The sequence below is a fragment of the Lepidochelys kempii genome, chromosome 2, assembly GCF_965140265.1.
Source record: "Lepidochelys kempii isolate rLepKem1 chromosome 2, rLepKem1.hap2, whole genome shotgun sequence".
In the NCBI taxonomy this organism is placed as follows: Eukaryota; Metazoa; Chordata; order Testudines; family Cheloniidae; genus Lepidochelys; species Lepidochelys kempii.
In genome coordinates, this window is record NC_133257.1 from 178671469 (window position 1) to 178693530 (window position 22062).

At 40.4% G+C, this 22062-nt stretch overlaps 1 protein-coding gene across 1 annotated transcript in view; it reads right to left on the reverse strand.

Moving 5' to 3' along the window:
* Positions 1 to 2445: 2445 nt before the first annotated feature.
* The window catches only part of POU6F2 (POU class 6 homeobox 2), a 371569-nt gene continuing 351952 nt past the window's right edge, over positions 2446 to 22062 (reverse strand). Inside the window, exons 8-10 of the mRNA XM_073329486.1 lie at positions 14817 to 14985; positions 6588 to 6756; positions 2446 to 3206 (exon numbers count right to left, since the gene is read on the reverse strand). Coding sequence (XP_073185587.1) covers positions 2702 to 3206; positions 6588 to 6756; positions 14817 to 14985 — 843 coding nt within the window. The 3' untranslated portion in view covers positions 2446 to 2701. The remainder of the gene's footprint in view (positions 3207 to 6587; positions 6757 to 14816; positions 14986 to 22062) is intronic.

A 22062-nucleotide genomic window follows, 5' to 3' on the forward strand; every position in this document is an offset into this window, starting at 1 on the left:
TTTTGTATGTGTGTGTGGAGTTTCAGAGGTGGTGGAATGGGTGATCACATTGCTGGTATTAATGACTGGACAAGCTGTAGTCCAATTAGTTGCATACTGAAGAGATGGGTAGGATTTTATGAGCATCCGCTTCCAAACACTGTCTATTCTTCATAGTTTCCAAGCTGGTCTCCTGATCATTATATAAATTCAGTTGCAGCCACAAATATACATACCACAACTTTACCTTAATTAGCTAACTAGCTATATAGGTGTGCTTGAGGAAGAGAAAAGAAGAAGAAAAAGAAGAAGCAGACCCAGAGGGGCAGATGTTGCTATGAAGTTATTTCGCTCATCACTTCGAATACACAGCTTGGATTAGGGATTTTTATTTTCTGTTTCCCCTTACAAAATTTACCTGCACTTATTAGTAGGATTTTATTTTTCACAGATATTTACATTTCAACAGCAGGGAAAGTGACTATTCTTTCCCCCCTCAGAAAAAAGAACAACAAAAAAATATCCTTATACACCCTGCTGAAGTTTGAAGCCTAAACAGTATTCACTAGAATGAGTCCAACCTGGGACAGTGGATCCACATCACTCTTCTCCTTTGAGCAGCTCAGATCTGGATGCCGTGCCACACATGGAAGGGGATCTCTGGAGACTTAACATTCCATGGGCCCTGCAGAGATTTTCTCATACTACAGGGTGAATTCCATTAATAAAGCATAGAGAGTGAGATCCAAAGCCCATTGAAGTCAATGGGAGTCTTTCTATTGCTTTCAGTGGCTTTTGGATCAGGCCCTGCATTCTTGAAAAAAATAATTCTGCAGGTGTAATTTGAAGGTTCCAGAGTTCTGGGACTGATTCAGATCCCATTTAGACTCTCAAAAATCCAGACCAACTCTACTGAAGTCAGTGGAGTTAACTGGGATTTATACCAGCATAACTGAGAGCAGAATTTTACTCTACATCTGTACAATAGACTGAACCTAATTCCCAGATGTGAACTTTTGGAAAGTCCAGATCAGGATGTGGTCTTTACTTTACAATAGCCCAACCCACAACTCTGGATCAGAATTTCAAGGAAGTTTGGATCCATATATGAGTTTTTCAGGTGAGGTTCACACCACACCCTTTTCCTTCTCTGAGCCTTGATATATTTTTTGATCCAATGACCACAGAGTTTTAGAAGATGCCAAGTCCATCAGGAAATGAAGCCACAGAGTGAGATAAGTTGCCTTTCAAAAAATTTTTTTTCAGATGAAAAATGTGACAAGTGACCCCCCTCCCCCATTCCCAAAGGATATTTAATGCATTGTTCCCAAATCCTGATTGTTTAGGTTTTTTAGCCTGCCATGGCAGTATGCACCCACACAAACCCACACACATTCCAAGAGTAGCAGTTGATAGGGAAAACGTCGGTGCCAGGAGGAAAAAGGAGAGAAAAAAAAAGAACGGCAGAAAAGATAAAAGTAGTAAAACAGTCCATAAGGGTGTAATGATCAAAATGTCCTCATTACTTCTTGACCTGTCCTTTTGTTTGTTTTCATCGGACTCTCACGAAACTTCTTTGGCTAGCAGACTTTGGAGAGAAATTGCTTCACACAGAACCGTAACATAGATGCAGTATCAAACCAAGTGTGCAGTTTATATTACAAAATTAGTTTTGGTAACCTCTCCAGGTTCATGGCCAAAGGACAGAGAAATCAGGAGCCATGCTGTTGACAATGAGCACAACGCTGAGCGTGTGTGCTACGCTGATAGTTCCTCAGACATAATTCTAATCCTTCTTTGTCCTCTATTGCATTTCAACATAATCTATATAAAAGTGTTTAGGTTTCACTTTTCTTTTAAAAATCTTTAAACAGTATTGGGAAAAGAGGAAGGGGGCAGGAAATGTGTTAGACAAATCAAAATAGAAACCAATACTTTACACTTTCAGGGGAAAAATACTGAACTCCACAATTCACAATAAAAAGAAAGTCATTTTGGCACACAAACACTTGGAGATTGCAAAACTGTGCAGATAAAAAAAAGGTGTGTGTGTGTGTGTGTTTGTGAGCACTATGGAATGGCTTTAACATCTGTTATATCCACCTGTAGGGGGTGTGACAAGGGTGGGAGAAATTAATCGTACTATTTTTTTTCCTCTTTGTAAAGTACAAATGTAAAAACTCATAACACAATTTTAAGCTTGTAAAAGAGTAGACTAACAATCTAGTTTGCAATGCCATGTTTCTGACTTTGGTTAATAGTTTTCATAGTGAATCAGCACTTGATACCTGAAAGGCTACAATCACTCCTCCAGGTGGCAGGCTTGTATTCTCTTTTAAACAGATAAAAGGTTTTTTTTTTCTTTTTTTTTCTTTTCCTTAAAACATATTCACATTTTCATAATTCACAGAAAAAAAGTAAGCAGTTATTTGGTTTGCTTTAAGTCCATTTAAAAAACTGGCTTTTTTGGGTAGGTGGGGGGAGCTAATTCTACAACACACACACAGACTAAGTGCTGTGTATTTTGTTTGTTTTTGTTTGGTGGTTTTTTTGTTTTGTTTTTTGTTTTTATATAGGAAAACCCACGGACATTTATAAACTATTCTGTCCATCTTGTAGCTTTCTCAGTCTTTTACTTACAAGGGTGATGAATGGGCATTTTCAGAGTCCAAATGGTTAAATTTTTGTTTGTGTGTTTCCTTTTTTTTTTCTTTTTTTCTTTTTAGGAGTTTTCTTCGAGAGAGTCTGTTAAGGGCTCCATAGGGACTGCTGTCGCAGGCTCATGCTGTTTTAAACGTTTAATTGTGTTCTTCAGTGCTTGCCTCTTATTGCAGAACCAAACTCTAACTACTTCCCGGTCATAGTTCAGTTTCTCTGCAATCTCTGTCATTTCCTGCCCAGAGGGATGAGTGTTCTTCTCAAAGTGGGCATTCAAGATCTCAAGAGCTTGTGGCGTGAATGAGGTACGCCTCTTGCGCTTTTTGGATGGTTCGCTTCCGATAAACTCAGTCAGGTTCTGCATACCTGCTCGATGGCGGGCCTCAGCCTCAGCCATCCACCGCTCAAGCACCGGCTTTATCTTCTGGGCACTTTTAGGGGTGATGTCCAGCTTTTCAAACCTGGCAGGATACAAAAGGCCAGGGTTCAGTTTGGCTGTCAGACTGCTAGCTATAGTGTTCTCTTGGGCTTCCTGTGGTAGGAAAAAGTGGCTTCTCAGGATGGTGTGTCTGAGGGAAAATTGAGAAAGAAGAGTCTTACACTGATGCTCTGCCAGGGTGGGACTTCCTGCCTGCCTGACTAATTGACTGGCAGAGGTAATTTACAATGGATTACAACAGAAAGCCATCATATATCTAGGTATATACAGATAGATAGTTAAGCAAACACAAAACGAGCACTGTGACAAAATACCGAGAATTCAGTATGCTACATAATACAGGCTATAAAGTTCAGTTTTCGTAGTTCAAGATCAATTTTTCATGATCCTCAAATGCCTGAAGACTAAACCTAATTACAGGAAATGACATCAAAGGCAACTGATTCTTATTCACGATTAATTATCTTGTTTACCCTTCCATCCCATATTGTCCAAATGCCACAGCTTTAGTAATACAAAGCAACAGTGGCTGCTAGCCTCTGAATTTCAGATTTCTTTTCCCATTTTTTTAAAGCAATTTTCACTGTATGCAAGTTAACACCGTGTCCCTTCTCTGGGTAGGAAAAAAACCTCCCATAGCTACTGTAGTGTTCGGCTCAAGCAGCTGGACACATTGTAATTATCTTGAATGCCCGCACAATGTGCTAAAACAGACTCATGCCTTTCGGATGAAACCCAGCATAATAGTGCACTAATCTGCTGTGGCACCAAGCTGGGTTTATTATGGGATATCTGCAAACTGTGCTGGAATGATATAATTTCCTGTAAATGAGGTCTTCTATGTATCGTTCTGCCATCAAAAGTCCTTTGCTAGATTTCAGATCAAGTTTTACAAATATTGTGAAATATCTGAAGAAACACCACACAGAGCTTTCATTCTTTCAAAAACAACCGTAAGAACTAACTTCACTTTTCAAGTCTTCATTGTAAGTCCTTGCTGCTTTGATTTCTCATTTTGTCTAGCTTTACATTTAAAATTCTTTAACTTTAATCAAATTCTATAACATCACTCATTTGTATTTTCCCCATCCTCATTTCCACCCCGACCTTAGAATATTTAATGCTGTTGAAAAGCAACATTACTGCCTGCCATCCTCTTGCACTATCCAGTCCTCATGGTGTGCTCTTGGTAATTAGAAGATGCTTTAAAGAGGAGGCAGACCGAATCCATGCCTTTATGCCTCTTAACCCAGGGTCTGGAACTGGGATTCTGTAGCTACCGGCGCAGCATCAACTGCAGAGAATTCTGGATGCACCAAGTGGCAAGCTTAGAAAGCATCCCAGGAGCAAATATAATCTCTCACACACAAACAAAGGAGGGGAATAACTAATGCGCCAGAAAATGTATAATTGGTGGTTACGTTCCTATGGCAGTACTGACTGCCAGGTTTTCCCCTCCTGTTGTCCAGTGATATTTTGATTGCATAATGTATTTTTATAACTGTGTCACAAGTTTGGAAAGCGCCAATATTGATATGGATTGCATTTTATTTTTGCATGAAGAATATGTTCGTAAAGTGGAATATTATATTGCATGCACTGCAAATGGCACCAAGATATTCCACTAGGGCGTGTGAGTTGGAAATTCAATTTGCTTATCCTTTTCCCATGATATTCATATAGTAGCTGCTTCTGTATCATTAAGGGAAAGAGAGAACTCAGTATTTCTGAGGAAGGGGTTACTGCTATTCATGAAGTGGCCTGCCTTTGTGCTTAACAAGAAGTGCACTGTCATTACAGATTATTGCATCCCAATGGGATGCCTCAAAAGGTAGAGGGGAAAAGGTAAAAATTATAACCTTGCAAGCATTTGGGACCAGATTCTGAACCTGTTACTCAGACTCAGCATTGATTCACTCCTCCAATACATCCACTGATCTCAATGGGGCTACTGAGGGGGGGGGGGTAAGTGTGTACTTAATGTCAGGCTCCCCACTTCTGGCCCTTAATTAGCTATCTCCTTCTAACTTAATCATAGCTGTGTTTTTCATTCTGATCACTTCGTGGGTAATCCTTTTTTCATTGTAATTCAAAGCATCCCAACCAGGTTAGTGGGATCTGCATGTTAAAGGCGGGGGAGACGGGGGAGAGGAGTGGAGGGGAGAAACAAGATGAAAATAAACCAAACATAAGCAAAGCAAACTGCAATTTATAAGCTTAAAGTATGGCATGTTAAAAAGCAATCTACAGCTACTACAAATTGGCAGTTGCCAAAAACACTTCCTGTTTTAGGTGTTTCTTTACCAATTGACCATACAGAAGAAATAAAATTAACAAGCAGCAATCGCATTCATATCATTGGTGTTGCTTGTTAGTGTTGATGCTTCAGTACACGTTGTTTGGTATAACAATATACAAGTCTTGAAACAAATTTCCCAGCAGTAGTATCCTTGTATAGACTGAATAAAGGTTATTTTCTACAGGGAGGTATCTTATAAGAAAAAACAGTAGGGGAGACCATAGAAGTGAGAGGATCCTATGGAGCTTTTTGTATTTAACAACAATCAATGGGTTTTATGGAAAATCATTGAGCAAAATGTGAGCTGCAAGCTCACTACCCCATACTGATGTTATTTATAACCTTAGTCTTAAACTGCAGGAAAAGTACACTTCCGTTCTATGGGGAATACATTAAAAGTATAAAGAGCAGATAAAAAGACAGAGCATTTCATGGATCACCAAGAACAAAATCCACTTAAATGAGCTTAGAGTTGGTTTCTTGGCTTTCACTGATGGAGGAGGACTATAAGGCATTGCCCAAGAGGAAAAAGCTGTTACCTAAGTGTGTTTGTTACCTCATGCATAAACATGGGATTAGTGTAACATACATACACATATACATGGTGTTTGCTTCTGACTACTTCACTTTAACTCCATCAAGACTGCATCATTTTTTTTCTTAAGATTAGAGCGGATTCTTACTCATTTTCTGTACATTTTTTTTAACACTTGGGTAATAAAAAGATGAACGCTCGGAAGTTTGCAAGATATCATGTACTAAATTTTTTCTCCCTTCTGTGTTGCCTAGGTAAATCATCATTAACATCCTGCATGTGAAGTGCAAACCACAATAATACAGGCTTTAACTTAGCAGGGATGCAGCCATGAAATATCTGTTCAGTAACCCTATCTGTAGAAAATGGCACAGTATGAAGAGGGTCAGCTGGTGCTTATACAGCATCAGCAGGGTCTCCTGCTCCACTACTGAATTAAGTCTCAATGCCAGGAACGTATTTATTGTTTCATACCTTCCGTTAAAAAAGGAAAAGACAAAAGTTGCTTTAGAGGTACACAGTAAGCACAGTTTATCTGCCAGATACCGACATTATTTGCTAGTCTAAGTAAGTAATGAATTCTAAGGACACATGATTAAAACACTCGTATACTCCAGAATAATAAATACAATTAAGAACAAAGAGAGGAGAATATAGCTTATTATGTAACTTGTTACCTGCAGATGGCAGACTGGCTATAGGCTGGGCCTTCTGTGGCACTTAGAGCTTGGCCAACTTGAGTCTGGGTCAGACCAAGAGACAGGCGCCGGATTTTAAAAGCTTTGGCAAATTCTCGAATTTCCTCCAAATTCACCCCATCCACCTCGCCAGTGGCTGTTTGAGGATCTGTTGAAATATTTTTTAAATTGTGTAAATGCTTCATACTATGTTTGAGCCGTCCAGAATTACTATATTTTCTTGGGAAGTGTAAAGTGGATTTTTTCCCTCTAATAGAGACAGATTGGTACTGTCAGAAGTTACAAAACATTCTTAATTATTTTCTTCACTAAAATGCTACCAAGTTTGCAGACCGAGGTATTTACAGTTCATTTCAAGGCAGTAGGGAAGATTTTCAAAGGCACAAATGGCAGGTAGGTGCCTCCACTGTAAGAACTTAAGAACATAAGAACGGCCATACTGGGTCAGACCAAAGGTCCATCTAGCCCAGAACAGGTAATCATCAAGTGAGCCATCCCCTGTCTCCCATTCTCAGCTTCTGGCAAACAGAGGCTAAGGACACCGTCCCTGCCCATACTGGCTAATAGCCATTGATGGACCTATCCTCCATGAACTTATCTAGTTCTTTTTTGAACCCTGCTATACTCTTGGCCTTCACAATAGGCTCTGGCAAGGAGTTCCATAGGTTGACTGTGCATTGTGTGAAAAAATACTTCCTTTTGTTTTAAACCTGCTGCCTACTAATTTCATGTGGTGACCCCTAGTTCTTGTGTTATGAGAAGGAGTAAATCATAGAATCATAGAATATCAGGGTCGGAAGGGACCTCAGGAGGTCATCTAGTCCAACCCCCTGCTCAAAGCAGGACCAATCCCCAATTAAATCATCCCAGCCAGGGCTTTGTCAAGCCTGACCTTAAAAACTTCTAAGGAAGGAGATTCTACCACCTCCCTAGGTAACGCATTCCAGTGTTTCACCACCCTCCTAGTGAAAAAGTTTTTCCTAATATCCAACCTAAACCTCCCCCACTGCAACTTGATAACTAAATAACACTTCCTTATTACTTTCTCCACACCAGACATGATTTTATAGACCTCTATCATATTCCCCCTTAGGCGTCTCTTTTCCAAGCTGAAAAGTCCCTGTCCTATTAATTCCTTCTCATATGGAAGCCGTTCCATACCCTTAAATATTTTTGTTGTCCTTTTCTGAACCTTTTCCAATTCCAATATCTCTTTTTGGAGATGGGGCGACCATCTGCACACAGTATTCAAGATGTGGGCATACCATGGATTTATATAGTGGCACTATGCTATTTTTTATCTTATTATCTATCCCTTTCTTAATGATTCCCAACATTCTGTTTCCTTTTTTGACTGCCGCTGCACAATGAGTGGATGTTTTCAGAGAACTATCCACAGTGACTCCAAGATCTCTTTCTTGAGTGGTAACAGCTAATTTAGACCCCATCATTTTATATGTATAGTTGGGATTATATTTTCCAGTGTGCATTACTTTGCATTTATCAACACTGAATTTCATCTTCATTTTTTTGTCCAGTCACCTAGTTTTGTGAGATCCTTTGTAGCTCTTCACAGTCTGCTTGGGACTTAACTATCTTGAGTAGTTTTGTATCATCTGCAAATTTTGCCACCTCACTGTTTACCCCTTTTCCCAGATCATTTATGACTATGTTGAATAGGGCTGGTTCCAGTACAGACCCCTCGGGGACACTACTGTTTACCGTTTTCCATTCTGAAAACTGACCATTTATTCCTAGTCTTTGTTTCCTATCTTTTAACCAGTTACCAATCCATGATAGGACCTTCCCTCTTATCCCATGACAGATTACTTTGCTTAAGAGCCTTTAGTGAGGGACCTTGTCAAAGACTTTCTGAAAATCTAAGTACACTATATCCACTGGATCCCCCTTGTCTATACACTTATTGACCCCATCAAAGAATTCTAAGATTGGTGAGGCATGATTTCCCTTTATAAAAACCATGTTGACTCTTCCCCAATAAATTACATACATACGTCTGACAATTTTGTTCTTTACAAAAGTTTCTACAACTTTGCCCAGTACTGAAATCAGGCTTACCGGCCTGTAATTGCCAGGATCACCTCGGGAGCCCTTTTAAAAAATTGGCGTCACATTAGCCATCCTCCAGTCATTTAGTACAGAGGCTGATTTAAATGATAGTGTACAGACTATAGTTAGTAGTTTCACATTTGAGTTCCTTCAGAACTCTTTGGTGAATACCATGTGGTCCTGGTGACTTATTACTGTTTATTTTATCAATTTGTTCCCAAACCTCCTCTAACGACATCTCAATCTGTGAAAGTTCCTCAGATTTGTCACCTACAAAGAATGGCTCAGGTTTGGGAATCTCCCTCACATCCTCAGCCATGATGCAAAGAATTCATTTAGTTCCTCCGCAATAGGCTTATCATCCTTGAGTGCTCCTTTAGCATTTCGATCATCCAGTGGTTCTGATGTACTTAAAATTTTTTGCTACTACTTTTTGAATCAATGGGATTTAGATGCTTCATTACCATTCCTGCCTTTGAAAATCTCCTCCAGTTTCAACAAATAACGCTCACAATCTTCTCTGATTATCTTTGGCTGATTATCTTTGGAGCTTAAAATGTGCACAACTGATGAAAATGGGCTGAGTCTTTAAATTTGAAATTAAGACTTTTCTGCTTTAGCTGGAACAAATGCAAACAAACCAACCAAAGGAAAACCAAAAAAACCACTCAAGCCCATCCCATCCAAATATTTCTGTTTGAAACATCTTAATTTTGTAACCAGTGCTTCAAACATGTCTTTGTGGGAAACATCCTTTCAGGGTTTACATTCTGCACCCATCACGTTGCCAACCAAGCAGCAGAGTATTTGCAACTTCAGCAATCGTGCTTTAGATGGTAGTGCTGCACAATATTTTACTTTTACATTAGACCCAGAAGATAATGCTTATGAAGCTGTGAGAATAAATTTGTCCTTTTTCTCCATAGCGGTTTACTGACACAGAAACCTTTGTCCCTGAAAGGGCACATAATAAAGGATGTCTACCATAGGAAGGCTCCTTTGGTGCTGGATAACTCGGTCAATTTAGGACTTATCAAGGGAAATGACACAACAGCTGGAGAATGAAACTTTCCCCCCCCCAAGCTACTGATCCCTGGCTAAATGAAAGCATTCACCAAGTCGGAGACAGCATGGGACTAGGATGGTGGAAGATTTCAAAGTCTTGTTCAATCCTGCGTGTAGTGAAGGCATTCTCCCTGCGAGACATCTCTATTGTTCTTCACCTCATTCCTGAGACTTCTTAGGTGAAAAGTTTTCAGCACAATAACCCATCAATTTCTGTAAATGCAAGGACTGTGCTAGACTACATTACTGTGCTGAACACCACATTATAGTGGCTCCTGCTAGTACTGCTACAGTTAAGGACTTGTCAGTAACAAAGCTCTCATTTTCAGGGGTTTATAATTTGATGTAAAAATTCCCTTAGGATTGAAATGTCATCTAAAAAGTCTCTTAGATGAATGAGAGCAAAAGAGAGAGATTTTTAGCATATCAATTTAGCCTATGATGATTAGAAACCCTAAATAATTTTTATCAGAAACAATGCTATTTTTCTCTTCCACAGTTTCAAAATAGCTTGGATTTTAAATGAAATTGCAGAGGGTTATATCCCATACTGTGGGCTATTGTATGCATGTCTGTGTGCGCGTGTGTGTGTAGTGTGGAGCACTCAACCATGCAACTCCTGTTGAAGTCAGTGGAGACTGCATGTGCTCAGATAAATTAGGACTTATATGTAATCTATAATAGAAAGGAAAGAAAGGAGGGAATATATACACACACTATACCTTTGTGTGTGTGCATAATATATATGTATAAATTGTATGTTTTTATATATAGTTAGTGTGTGTAAATATAACTAAGATCATTCGGGTTTACAAAGTTTGATTGTTCACAGAAAGTAACTGTTACCCCATAAAATGTTTGAAATATTCCTACTTTATGTACATACATGATTTACACACCACATTGGTTATTAATGGGGAAATTTTCAAAGACACAAATGGGAGTTGGGAGCCTAAGTGCCTTTTATGCCTTTCTAAATCTTTTCAGAAATGTATATAACCCCACTGACACAATACATTGTAAAGAGTCCCCTGAATAATCCAAAGGATACAAGGCATTAAGATGATGGCCTCCCCCATTTCTTTCCTTTCTTTGCTTTAGGATGCCCTAGGATGCTAGGGACAGACCAATGGACAAATCAGCCATTTCCAAAGTACTTTTAAATGTAGTTCTGAAAGCAGCAAACTCAGTATTAAGGGTATTTATAGCTATTGCTGGGAGTCGGTGGAAAGATTGAAGCCTGTTGGGAGGGAAAGGATAAAGGAGTAAGAAGCTAAGGCTTGTTTGTTTGTACATGATTATGGATGCTTTGCGTTGAGTTTTATTTCAACTGGACTCTTTTGTTATGGCAGGGTTGCCATAGTGGACTCCTCCTGTAGGTCATTTCCTGAACTGGGATCTTGGACTAGGGAAGAATTAGCCTGAACTCCTCCTTGGGCATGGAGATCAAAACCTATCATGCAAAACATGAACAGAGGAGGAAAATATCTGACACGCATGGTAGAGAATAGCTGGTATCTGTATTAGTGAAATGGCATGTTACTCTCATGTGATGTCTTTAGAATAGGGATTGTATTAGTAGACAGGGGTAGTACTGGAATACTTTCTTCCACCCCTGAACTTTGCAGAAAGTAGCTTTTGGATCAGATTTGATCAGATTTCTATTTAGAGTCTGATTCAAAGCCCACTGAAGTCTATGGCAAGACTCCTCTGACTTCAGTCAGACCCTTACTGCTCATATATGCAGAAAATTAGTTTTTGTATGATTCCTTTGACACAATCATCTATAATGGCTCAGGCCCATCTCACACTATTGCCAGGTTAGATTTTTCTTGCCATCTTTCTTGCTAAGTCTGTAATTTCCCTCCTGTTTTAATGCAAATTTCTCATTCTACATTGTAAAGAAGGTGGTTGATTTTTAAATCCAGCTGATAGCGTGGAGTAGATAGTATAATGCCAATGAGGAAAAAGGGGTATATGCCTGTCTTATGGAGTTGTCATGGTCAATAGTATCAGTGTTTAGATTAAAGCTCTACCATGGCTGCAGAGCTACCAGCTTCTGCTGAGAGGAGAAGGAGCCATTTGGGACCTCTACCGGGAGAGATGCATACTGGGAACCCCTCCACTTGAGGAGACAGAGAAGACACCACATGGAATTTCCTCTCTGGTGCTGGGGGCATTAATGGAGGAGGAGGCAAGAGAATCTGGTGTGAAACCAGGGGATTCAAAAACTCCTACAGATTCTTTCCTGTTCTCCTGCCTTGGAGAGCTTTCCTCCTTCTTCAGGGATGTCTCCTTCCAGTGTCAGCTCTGCAGGGATTAAGTAAGGCCTGGTATGCTTTTTCTCCTGCAGAATGAAAATCTGTTCCTATCTGTGTAGTAATGGACAAAAAACAGTGCAGAGGAAATAACACACCCTGAGGGAAGGTAGAACTCCTGGTGTGAGGAACACCAGCAAGAGGGAAGATGTGGGTGAGGACTTCCTCACTGTGGAAGACAGAATAGAGGGTAGCTGGTCAGGTAAGGACAACAGAAAGTAAATAGAGTAGGGAGAGGCAGGACAAGACAGTGCAGTTGGGAAATATGTGGGCTCACAGGAGAGGGGAAAAGGAAGAGAGAAATAGCTTTGTTGTAGTTCGTTTATTTGTGGGAAGTGCTCAGATACTATGGTGATGGGTGACCCGGATAGACAAAGAGAGAATGGGATTCAGGGAAAGATGGGTCCCATAGCGAGAGGAAGAGAGATATAGTATTCATAGCAATGTGTGGTGAGAAAGATCAAGAAATGCAGGGGAAGAAGAATTAGAGGTTAGGGAACTGGATGGGGAAGTAGGAGAAAAATGACCCTTAACATTTTTTCTTTGGGGGTATGTGAATAAGAAAGAAAGAAAGAAAGAAAGAAAGAAAGAAAGAAAGAAAGAAAACAAGTGGGGAGGAGTGAATTATCTGAGAGAAGAGTACACACACAGGATAAGAGAATAAGGGTAAGTACAGCATACCAGGAAAAGGAAAAAAAACAGAGTGAATCTTGCAGTCCTTGCTCAGGTCAAACTCTTATTTAAATTGATCATAGAATATCAGGGTTGGAAGGGACCTCAGGAGGTCATCTAGTCCAACCCCCTGCTCAAAGCAGGACCAATCCCCAATTTTTGCCCCAGATCCCTAAATGACCCCCCTCAAGGATTGAGCTCACAACCCTGGGTTTAGCAGGCCAGTGCACAAACCACTGAGCTATCACTCTCCCCCCATGAACAGCTTGAATGAGGACTAACAACTGCAAGATCTGACCTTAAAAGCTAAAATTAAAATAAAAACCTTTAAAGGAAAAAGACAGTGGGAGAGAGAGAGAGGAAAAGAAAAAGGAAACACAAAAGGAAACATAAAAAGGTATCACAGAACATCATCGGAGATAATCTATAATAGAAAGGAAAGAAAGGAGGGGATTAGAGAAAATATACAGAAATTTAAAAAAGGCTGAAAGATTTTAGAAAACATATTGGGGGAAAACAGATGTAAAATCACAAAGAAAATATATACATAGAATGAAAAACAAACAGAAACAGACAACATGGAAAATGTATTTCACTGGAAGCTATGAAGGGCCAGATTCTGTTACCCTTACTCATGCTGAGTAGCACCTTAGTCCGTGGATTTCAGTAGGACTACCTGTAAAGTAAGTTATGACTCAATGTGAGTAAGGATGGCAGAATCTTGCCCTAAGTAATTCATTAGATTACCACACAGATGTCACCCCTAAGTAACTTACCTCTTTTAAATAGACATGGGCACATGAATATTTGCAATGTTACTATTCTCACTAATTATACCTGAAATAAATACTGCAAATCCCTACTGAGGTAAAATTATGTAGGGCTGAATTGTAGCTCAAGACTAGACAGAGCTTTTAGAAAGTGGGTACATTACTGTCTCAGGAGCAGGACAGGGGTCAAATTGTTGTTTAAAGGGCCACAATTCCTCCCTTGCTTCCCACATGAGGTACTGATTTACTGCTTGCCTGTTGGAGCAGTAAGGGACTGATCCTACTGAAGTCAATGTGAGGCTTTCAATTGACTTCAGTGGGCATTGGATCAGGTCCTAAATTATTACCCTTGGTGTACTATCTCAGCCATGCTGGCCAATGTATGGGTAGGGATGGAGCCAAGGCTTTGTTCATTCCTTGCCCACTCTTCTTCCATTTGCCCAAAATGGAGAGTAATTGGGCATACAGTGCCTCTGACCACTTATGGCTGGAATTCAAGGTCAAGGCAGCTCACACAGATGAGTAAAGGGAAGCCTTACTGTCCGGTTACTCCCCTTTCCACACACAAATTAGTTCACACTCTCGGTCAACACACAAATTAGTCTTTAGTTATGTAAGGCAACTTTTTAAGGCATCACATATTTTGTACATCTTTTCATATTTTCCTGATCTTGTCCCATTGAAGCTGTTGGGAGAAAATAAACCTCACTTTAAGCAATATCCAGAAACCAGCAGGCAGCCAGTGCATACCTTTGAGCACTGGTGTCATATGTTCCTGGAAAGATACACTACTTAAAAAGCAGGCTGATATATTCTGCACCAGCTTCAGTTTCTAGGTTGGCTAAAGGAACGAAGCACTTGCCAGCCTGGATCAGATCCAAGATCCATCTAGTCAAGCATACTGTTCGATAGTGGCCAGAAACAGATGCTTCAAAGGAAGATGCATAAACCGCACAGTAGACAGATGTTGGGTAGTCCTCTCCTCATGTAGGTATCATTCTGATCACAGATAGTTAGAGACTGGCACAACATGAAATACCTTTTAGTTTTAAGAATGAGGATAGGTTGCCACTTTGTCCACGATTAGGGTAATCAATCAAGGGCTACTACAGTTTTTAGGACCATTTTTAGTGCTGGTTTGGATTTCTTAGGCCCCTTGAATCACAGCACTGAGCAATTCTTATTGGCAAAGATTACTCCAGTTAGCAATATACAGTCCATTATATGAATAAGAAGGAAAGGTAGATAAGGAAGATAAGCAAGAATGGAAACAAACAGATAGGAGAAAGAGAGAGCCAGGGCGCAATACTTACTGCTGACTAACTGGCCAACACTCAAAGCTGAAGAGGAGGAGGATGAGGAGGAAGAAGAGGAAGCCTGACGCACTGGGCTTTGAGACATAGATGCTTGACTGTGAGCCAAATGCAGAAGGTTGGATTGTGAGGCTGCTTGTCCCACTTGCGTCTGGGAGGGCTGATGGAGCTATATGTTAAAATGTAAGAATAAAAATTTATAAATGTACTAGTAATCAGAGACTTTCCCAAAGAAACTGTTGACTCTGAAGGCGCATATAATAACATGTGCAAAGTTAGATGACAAAGGGTTTACTGGGGCAGCTTGAGCTGCGTCAAACAACCACCCTTCCAATTTTGTTTAATATAATCAGATAATTTCTCTACTACTAAAAACTTCACAGGTTCTTTATATTTTTTTTATTGGAATGAGTATCAGAGAGATTCCTGCTACATCCAGCAAGACTCTGATTTTATCAGTATAAGCCCTCACCCTACAACCTGATCCATGAAGACAAGCCCTAATTCCCTATTTAATGTAGTCAATGTAGTTTCATGAAGGTGGAAGGGTCCTTTCAGAGTGGGACCATGGGACTATAAATAAAGGAATAGTCCATTTCGTGACACTAGCCAATGATTCAAAATTATTTGTAATGCCTTATTATTACTTAGTCCACAAACCTGTTCTTTCTTGGTAGCACCCTGTGACACTGCTGAAATCCATTCATGTACCATCAGGATTGGCATTTCTCTCTCTATTTTCCAATAGCTAAGATGTTCCTCAAATATGGCTAGATGCAATTCATATACCATGATACATTATGGATCTGACTCTGATCTTCCACCAACTTTACAATGGTATAATCCTGTTAACTTTAGTGGAGATACTTCTGATTTACACTGGAGGAAGCAAGAGGAGGATCAGACCCTTTCTCCTCATAAATGGACTCTTATGCAGGCCTGAAAAGCTAAAGACCATTGTCCAGGTATGCCGGAAGGAGGACAGGAGACACTGGATGTCATTCAATTAGGCTGCAACTTTATTCCTAAATGTCCAGGAGTACACAGCAGATAAAATTGTACAGTGCAGATAATTCCATAAACATTTACACGTGCCCAAGAGGGGAGGGCTGCTGTCTGTCTTCCCCCTTTACCCATTCTGGTTCCTACCCAGTTCACTGCTGGGACCTAATCCCCTCCTCAAATGAAGGTTAAGGGAGGTTATAAAGGAACAGGAGGGATGACTCCCGGACATACTGGTCATAAGAGCCCCGAGCCCCACTTCTTTCCACTCCTGTAAAGAATACCTTCTTTACCAATCCATTTTATCTGATCACCGTATCCCTTCCCTATGGAGTACCTGCACTAGACATCCACCCCAAGCTTACACAGTGAGCTGCAACATCATAATCTAACTCCCATTTCTTTTTTGCCCGAACTAAACCCCCACCCTGCTGTGGGGAAGGCGAATGCTCCCCCCATGTCGCTTTGCCTACCTGGGGCTGAGGGAAAAATTCCTTCCCATCCCTCTGAGAAAGGTGTGACTGGCATAATGCCCAAGTGGATCATGACAAAACCTGGTATTTAACTACCTCCACAGACAGGAGGGTGTATACTGCTCTGCCTGGTCCGGATAAAAGAGGTCTTTTTCTGTACAAGCGTAGACATATACAGTCCCCCCTTTTCTTCTGGTCACCAGGGGCAGGGATGGGTGAGCTTCCCCACGCTGACCTGGTATGGAAATGCCACTGCAAATCACTCCCTATCCCTTAAAGGGGAACACACCTTTTCCAACAAGCCAGGCAGCACCACCACCGCTTAATGTTCAGTGAGGTCAGTCTGTCTCACTCATTTTACACAAAACTCCCTCAAATTCAAGGGGAGATCTTTACCAGGAATGAAGGTGGGATATATTATCCTATAATATAAAACAGCCTTACTATATCCTAATATTATAGATTTATTATAACCTGGCACAGCCTTATTAGACTACAGTAAAATATCATAATATATCATCTTAAGATAACAAGTCCTTATTATCGCTTTATAACGTATTGATTCTTTCTGTAGGCCTAAAAGATTACAAAAATGAACAAAAAGGACTCATAAGTCATGCTAATTGTTAGCCCTGTGAGAAAATAAAGAACCACTTGGTGTTGTTGAGGAGGAATGAGTTACATTTGAATTTTTAAGGTGCATAAAGAAAATTATTGTTCGATTTTACTGAACAAGTAGCTTCACGTAAGAGGTCTGTTTGGCATCTTTAGTGGCACCCAAAATTAGGAGTACATTCCACATACACACAAAAAGACTGATGATAAACAGAGACACAATTAAAGTACCCAGAACAACTGATACCTGTTAGATGTATTTGTTCTAATTCAAGGTGGTTTACCACCTCCTTTGGAACACATATTTGCATCTTTTTTACTTTTAATGTACTTGTTCCTATTATAGAACAATTCAAAAATTGGGGGTTGGGGGAAAATCATGTTAATTTTTTAATAATTGATTTCATTTACTTGTATAAGTCAGTCTACCAGCTCTAGACTACTATGGTTTCCTTATGGATCGAAAAGCAAAATCATTTCACAGTCCTGAGGTTTAGTTAAACAATTGGATTTTCTCCAAAAAACTTCAAGCCCTATCAGAGTTATACTGGCCAAGGATGTGACTGACATACTTGCAACTTTCAAAGATCTCAATACATCAAAAATACCCGTAAAGATTTTTTTTCAGTTGGGGAGGATTTTGCCTATGGGCAAAATGTCCATGGAAAACCCCCAACATAGCAGAACTACTGTGGTAATGCTGGGAGGTAGGGAAGGAGCTCATGGAGGGAGCTGAATATGGCAGAGCTGGCCATTCCATCCCTTGTGCATAAGCCACATCAGAGCGGTGCTTTCAGGAGCAGTGCCTCTGAGTGGGTGGCTTCTCTTCCAGTCGCTGCAGAGAGGCTGGAGAATTACCCCATATCATATCCATGGGTAGAGGGTAGATTCCATCCTCTCTCCCTCCTGTATAGTTTCCTGCAAACCCCCTGTTTTAATTGTGTGATGGGTGGGCTGCAAATGTCATGCTTAAAGAACAATGATGGTGTTCTATGACATGAAATTGCATTAAAGTACTCTCTGTTTTCACCCACTATAATTTCCATTCCAGAAATAGGACTTAAAGAGAGGTGATGATTAGATTGTGAATAAGGCAGTTTGTTTAACTTTGACTTTTCCAGATGACACAATCAATTCAAGCTAATGCAAGCGTTGACATTTTCCCAGTTTTGGACATGTATGTAAGCCATGAGATATAGTTATGACTATTCTACATTTTCCATCCAAAGACAGAAGGGTGTATAGAAATTGCAGCAGCTGTTGCTGTATGTGTCACTCTGTGTAGGTGGATATAGTGGGCACACAGAGAATAACTACTGTATGCAACACTGATCAGAATCTGGCAGGGATGCATGTTTGTGCTACAGCCACAGAAATAAGATGAACATGAAAAACATCAAAATGGAGCATAATATTTTACAGAAATATGACTGCATTTTCACAAAAGTACATAAATGGAAAGGGCCAGATTATTATCTCTCTTCCCCCAGTTTTACATCAATGGAGTTAGTCCTGATTTATGCCAGCATAAGTGAGGACAGAATTATGCCCATAAAACTGAATTTTGTCACTCAAATGATTGTGTGTGATATTTTGCCACATCTGGGATTGTTGACTGTAAATATACAATAAGGCCCACAGGTGAAATTGGTGATCTTCTGACCTGCACCAGAAAGTTACAGGTCAATTGTGGAACATAAATTGCAGGACTGTGCTATGATTTTGCATAGACTATGAGAGGAGAAGAGTGAGAGAAGAGGAAATAAAGACCAAACTAGGGGAAATAGTCTGCTCCCAGACTGCACACAGAACTGAAATTGACTTTACTTGGAGTATGGACAAAGATCTAGGCAAAATATGGCCCTACAGAAAAGAATGAAAGGCAAGGAACTCTGAGAGAAGAGGAAATAGACAACCAATCAAGAACAGAAAAGGATGAGAAAGGCAACAAGAATGAGGAAAAAGGACAGAGTAGGTGAGATTAACAGGAATGACAAGAATGGTATGAAACATTTAAAAATAAGACTTTGGTAATAAAAATAGAGGACTGTAGTTTTTCTGTTGTAAGTACTATTTTTTGAGAAATATAATTAAAACTGGTCAGAATTTCTTTCCCCCCTGGAAAATTTGACAAAAATGAAAACGAATTATTTTTTGTCAAAGTTTTCCATGGATAAATTGAATTTTTCTCACAAAATCAAAATATGAACTTTCTTGATTCTGAAATGTGCATGGGATGCTTCATGGGAGTTGTAGTTTGGGTGACTGATGTTCCCATTCCCCTCTATAGGCTGGATTCCCTGTTTAGACTACATATCCCATGATGCACCACAGCCTCTCCTCTTGGTGAGGGGAGGTGGTGCATCATGACAGTGTCATGGATATAGCACATCATGAGAGATGAAGTCCAGCTCACAGAGGTGAATGGGAGCATAAGGCACCTGAAATGCAACTTCCATGAGGCAACATGGCAACACTTCAGAATTGAAATATTTCAGTTTTCTGTAAAAATATTTTGGGTTTCAGGCATCCAGTATTTTGATAAAAAATTGAAATTTTCAGTGGAAAGCAGACACTTTTTGTGAAGAATTTCATTTAGTCAAAAACCCAATTTTCCATTGAAAAATAGTTTCAATCAAAATTTTTTGACCAGCCTTAATAAATGTCTATCCCACATTCTCTACTATTAAAGATGTGTTCTATTTATCTTTCCTTTGGGCCTCAAAACTAGTGATACTGTAATGTTATTCCCTGCATAAACAGGCATGGCATTCAAAAACAATTTATTAATCTTGCAGTGCTCAGCAAAACGCACACCCTTACATGCTTGCACCTCACACCAAATCCCACTCACACTCAAACTCAAAGCAGGCACACTCAGACCTAAACACTGTACCCAAAGCCTAAATTTAGCATACACACACCAAGTACAAACACAAAGTATCCCGTTCTATCCACCCTCAGAGGGTCCAGTCTTGCAAATAGATTTATACACATGGAGCTTCACTCCTATGTGGAGTTCTCCACAGGAGTAAGATTTTACACAAGTGGATCTGACTGCAGAATGAAACCCATATTTGACATTTCAAAATATACTTATAATCATCTTATGTCTAGGGAGCATGTTATGGGGGACTCCACAAACACTGCACAGCCGAACAGTGTGTGTGCATGTGCGAAAGTGGTGTGGTCAGAGTCCACACACACATTGTGCATCCTGAGCGTCAAACCTTCACAGGGGGAGAACAGCAAGGCACCGCCACTAGTACAGCCTGTGAACACTCATAGCTGTGAATAGGGCATGCAGATGCACTGGATCCTACACCTGAGTTGGGACAAGGATTCCATCCCCATAGCATCTGCCTACATCCCCCCTGCAAGGCCCTGTTCCTTGAGCTTTGCTTGTGGGACCAGAATTGCACTCTAAGTCCAACTTGTTGAGTTGTAAAATGCAGCCTATGACCACAATAAATCAGGTTGAAGAGAAAGTTGATCAGCAGCCAGATTTTTATTGATGATGTACCACAAACAACCAACAAATTCACTGAGGAAGGTATATGTATTGTGACAGACACAGACTGGTTGGGTGCAGGAGTCTGGCAGAAGGAAAACGCACTGGACACTGGATGACTAGTTTTCTGTTTCCTGACTGACCAAGGCAGGGGGCCAGAGCAGTCAGGAACGTGCTAGAAGCAATTAAGTCAGGCAGACACCTGGAACCAATTAAGAACTGATTAGAAGCAATCAAAGGAAAGAGGCTAATCAGATCACCTGAAGCCCATTCAGAACTGTCTGGGACTAGTTTAAAAGGAAGCCCCTTTAGAAAGGCTGGCTGGTAGGTAGGAGCAAGGTGTGTTCTGGGAAGACTGGGAGAAAGAAGGTGCCCAGTGAAAGAGCTGGAAGGATAATTATGGTCAGGTACCTAGGAGGGGCTGTTTGGGGAAGGGAAGGGCTATAGCTCTGGTAGTACAGGAAAACTATCTGTTGCTGTTGGCAATTAGGGTCCCTGGGCTGGAACCCAGAGAAGAGGGCGGGCCTGGGTTTTCTCTCACTGCCCCCGCACCACAAATACTCCCTGAGAAAGAGGACCGGGACTAAAGAGGGCTCTTACACCAAACCTGTTGACTGGCTGCTGATGAAGGTGGCTCAGTAAGCTGTAACCCTTGCCTCTAGGAGGGGAGAGAAGCTACACTGTGGGTCACAGCAAACCTCTGAGGCAAACCCTAACCACCTAGAAGCACAGGACCCCCACCCCGAGGCAAAGCCGATGCTCTGCCACAGTATGTATAGGTATATATCTGTATACACCCCAACCCCCCATCTAGGATATATATATATATGTCTGGTATAGGTGTGAGTATGTGTATCTATCTATCTAGTTCTCCATCCATCCACACCCATACATACATACATACATATAACTTCCTCATGGAATTTGTTGGTTGTTTGATTACACACACTTATTTTTTGTACAAAATATACTTTTATATGCAGCATTCAGTCTCCTGGCCCACCATCAGTACTGAAATAAAAATACTATTGTGTCAATTAGACTTAAACACATACTTAAGTGCTTAACACAACAGGGATGAGACCAACTAACATGCTTAATATTAAGTTGATTGAAGCCTTAATCTTTCTGTGCCTCAGGTCCCCATCTGTAAAATGGGGATAATAATATTTTCATCCCTCACGGAGATGTTTTGCAGATACAGTATTGGTTGTGACACTCTCAGATACTACTGTGATGAAAGCCATAGGTACATAGATAGGTGACCTTGCAGACTTCTGAAATCCTTAATTTTATTGGAAGGTTACTATGAGTATTTTGTAGCCTTAGTCTACCACATTAAAACAGCGATAATGGACAAAGCTGTTTCTACCCCAAAATTACACTATTTCACCCATGTAATTGGCTGAAGGATTATGGAGAATGTAATTAGTGTGCCAGAGACACAGATGTGCAATAGATGAAGAAATGAGAAAAACTGGTGTCATCGGCATCATCAAGAAAAATCAGATACTACGAAAAGCAAAGGAAGGGAGTGAAGTTAGACTGAGACACCGCAATTTAGTGGTGACATTGAAACACAGAGAAAGAAGAGCATGGTCTTCATAAAAGAACAAAGCAACAAGAGCGCAGCAGAGAAGAAATG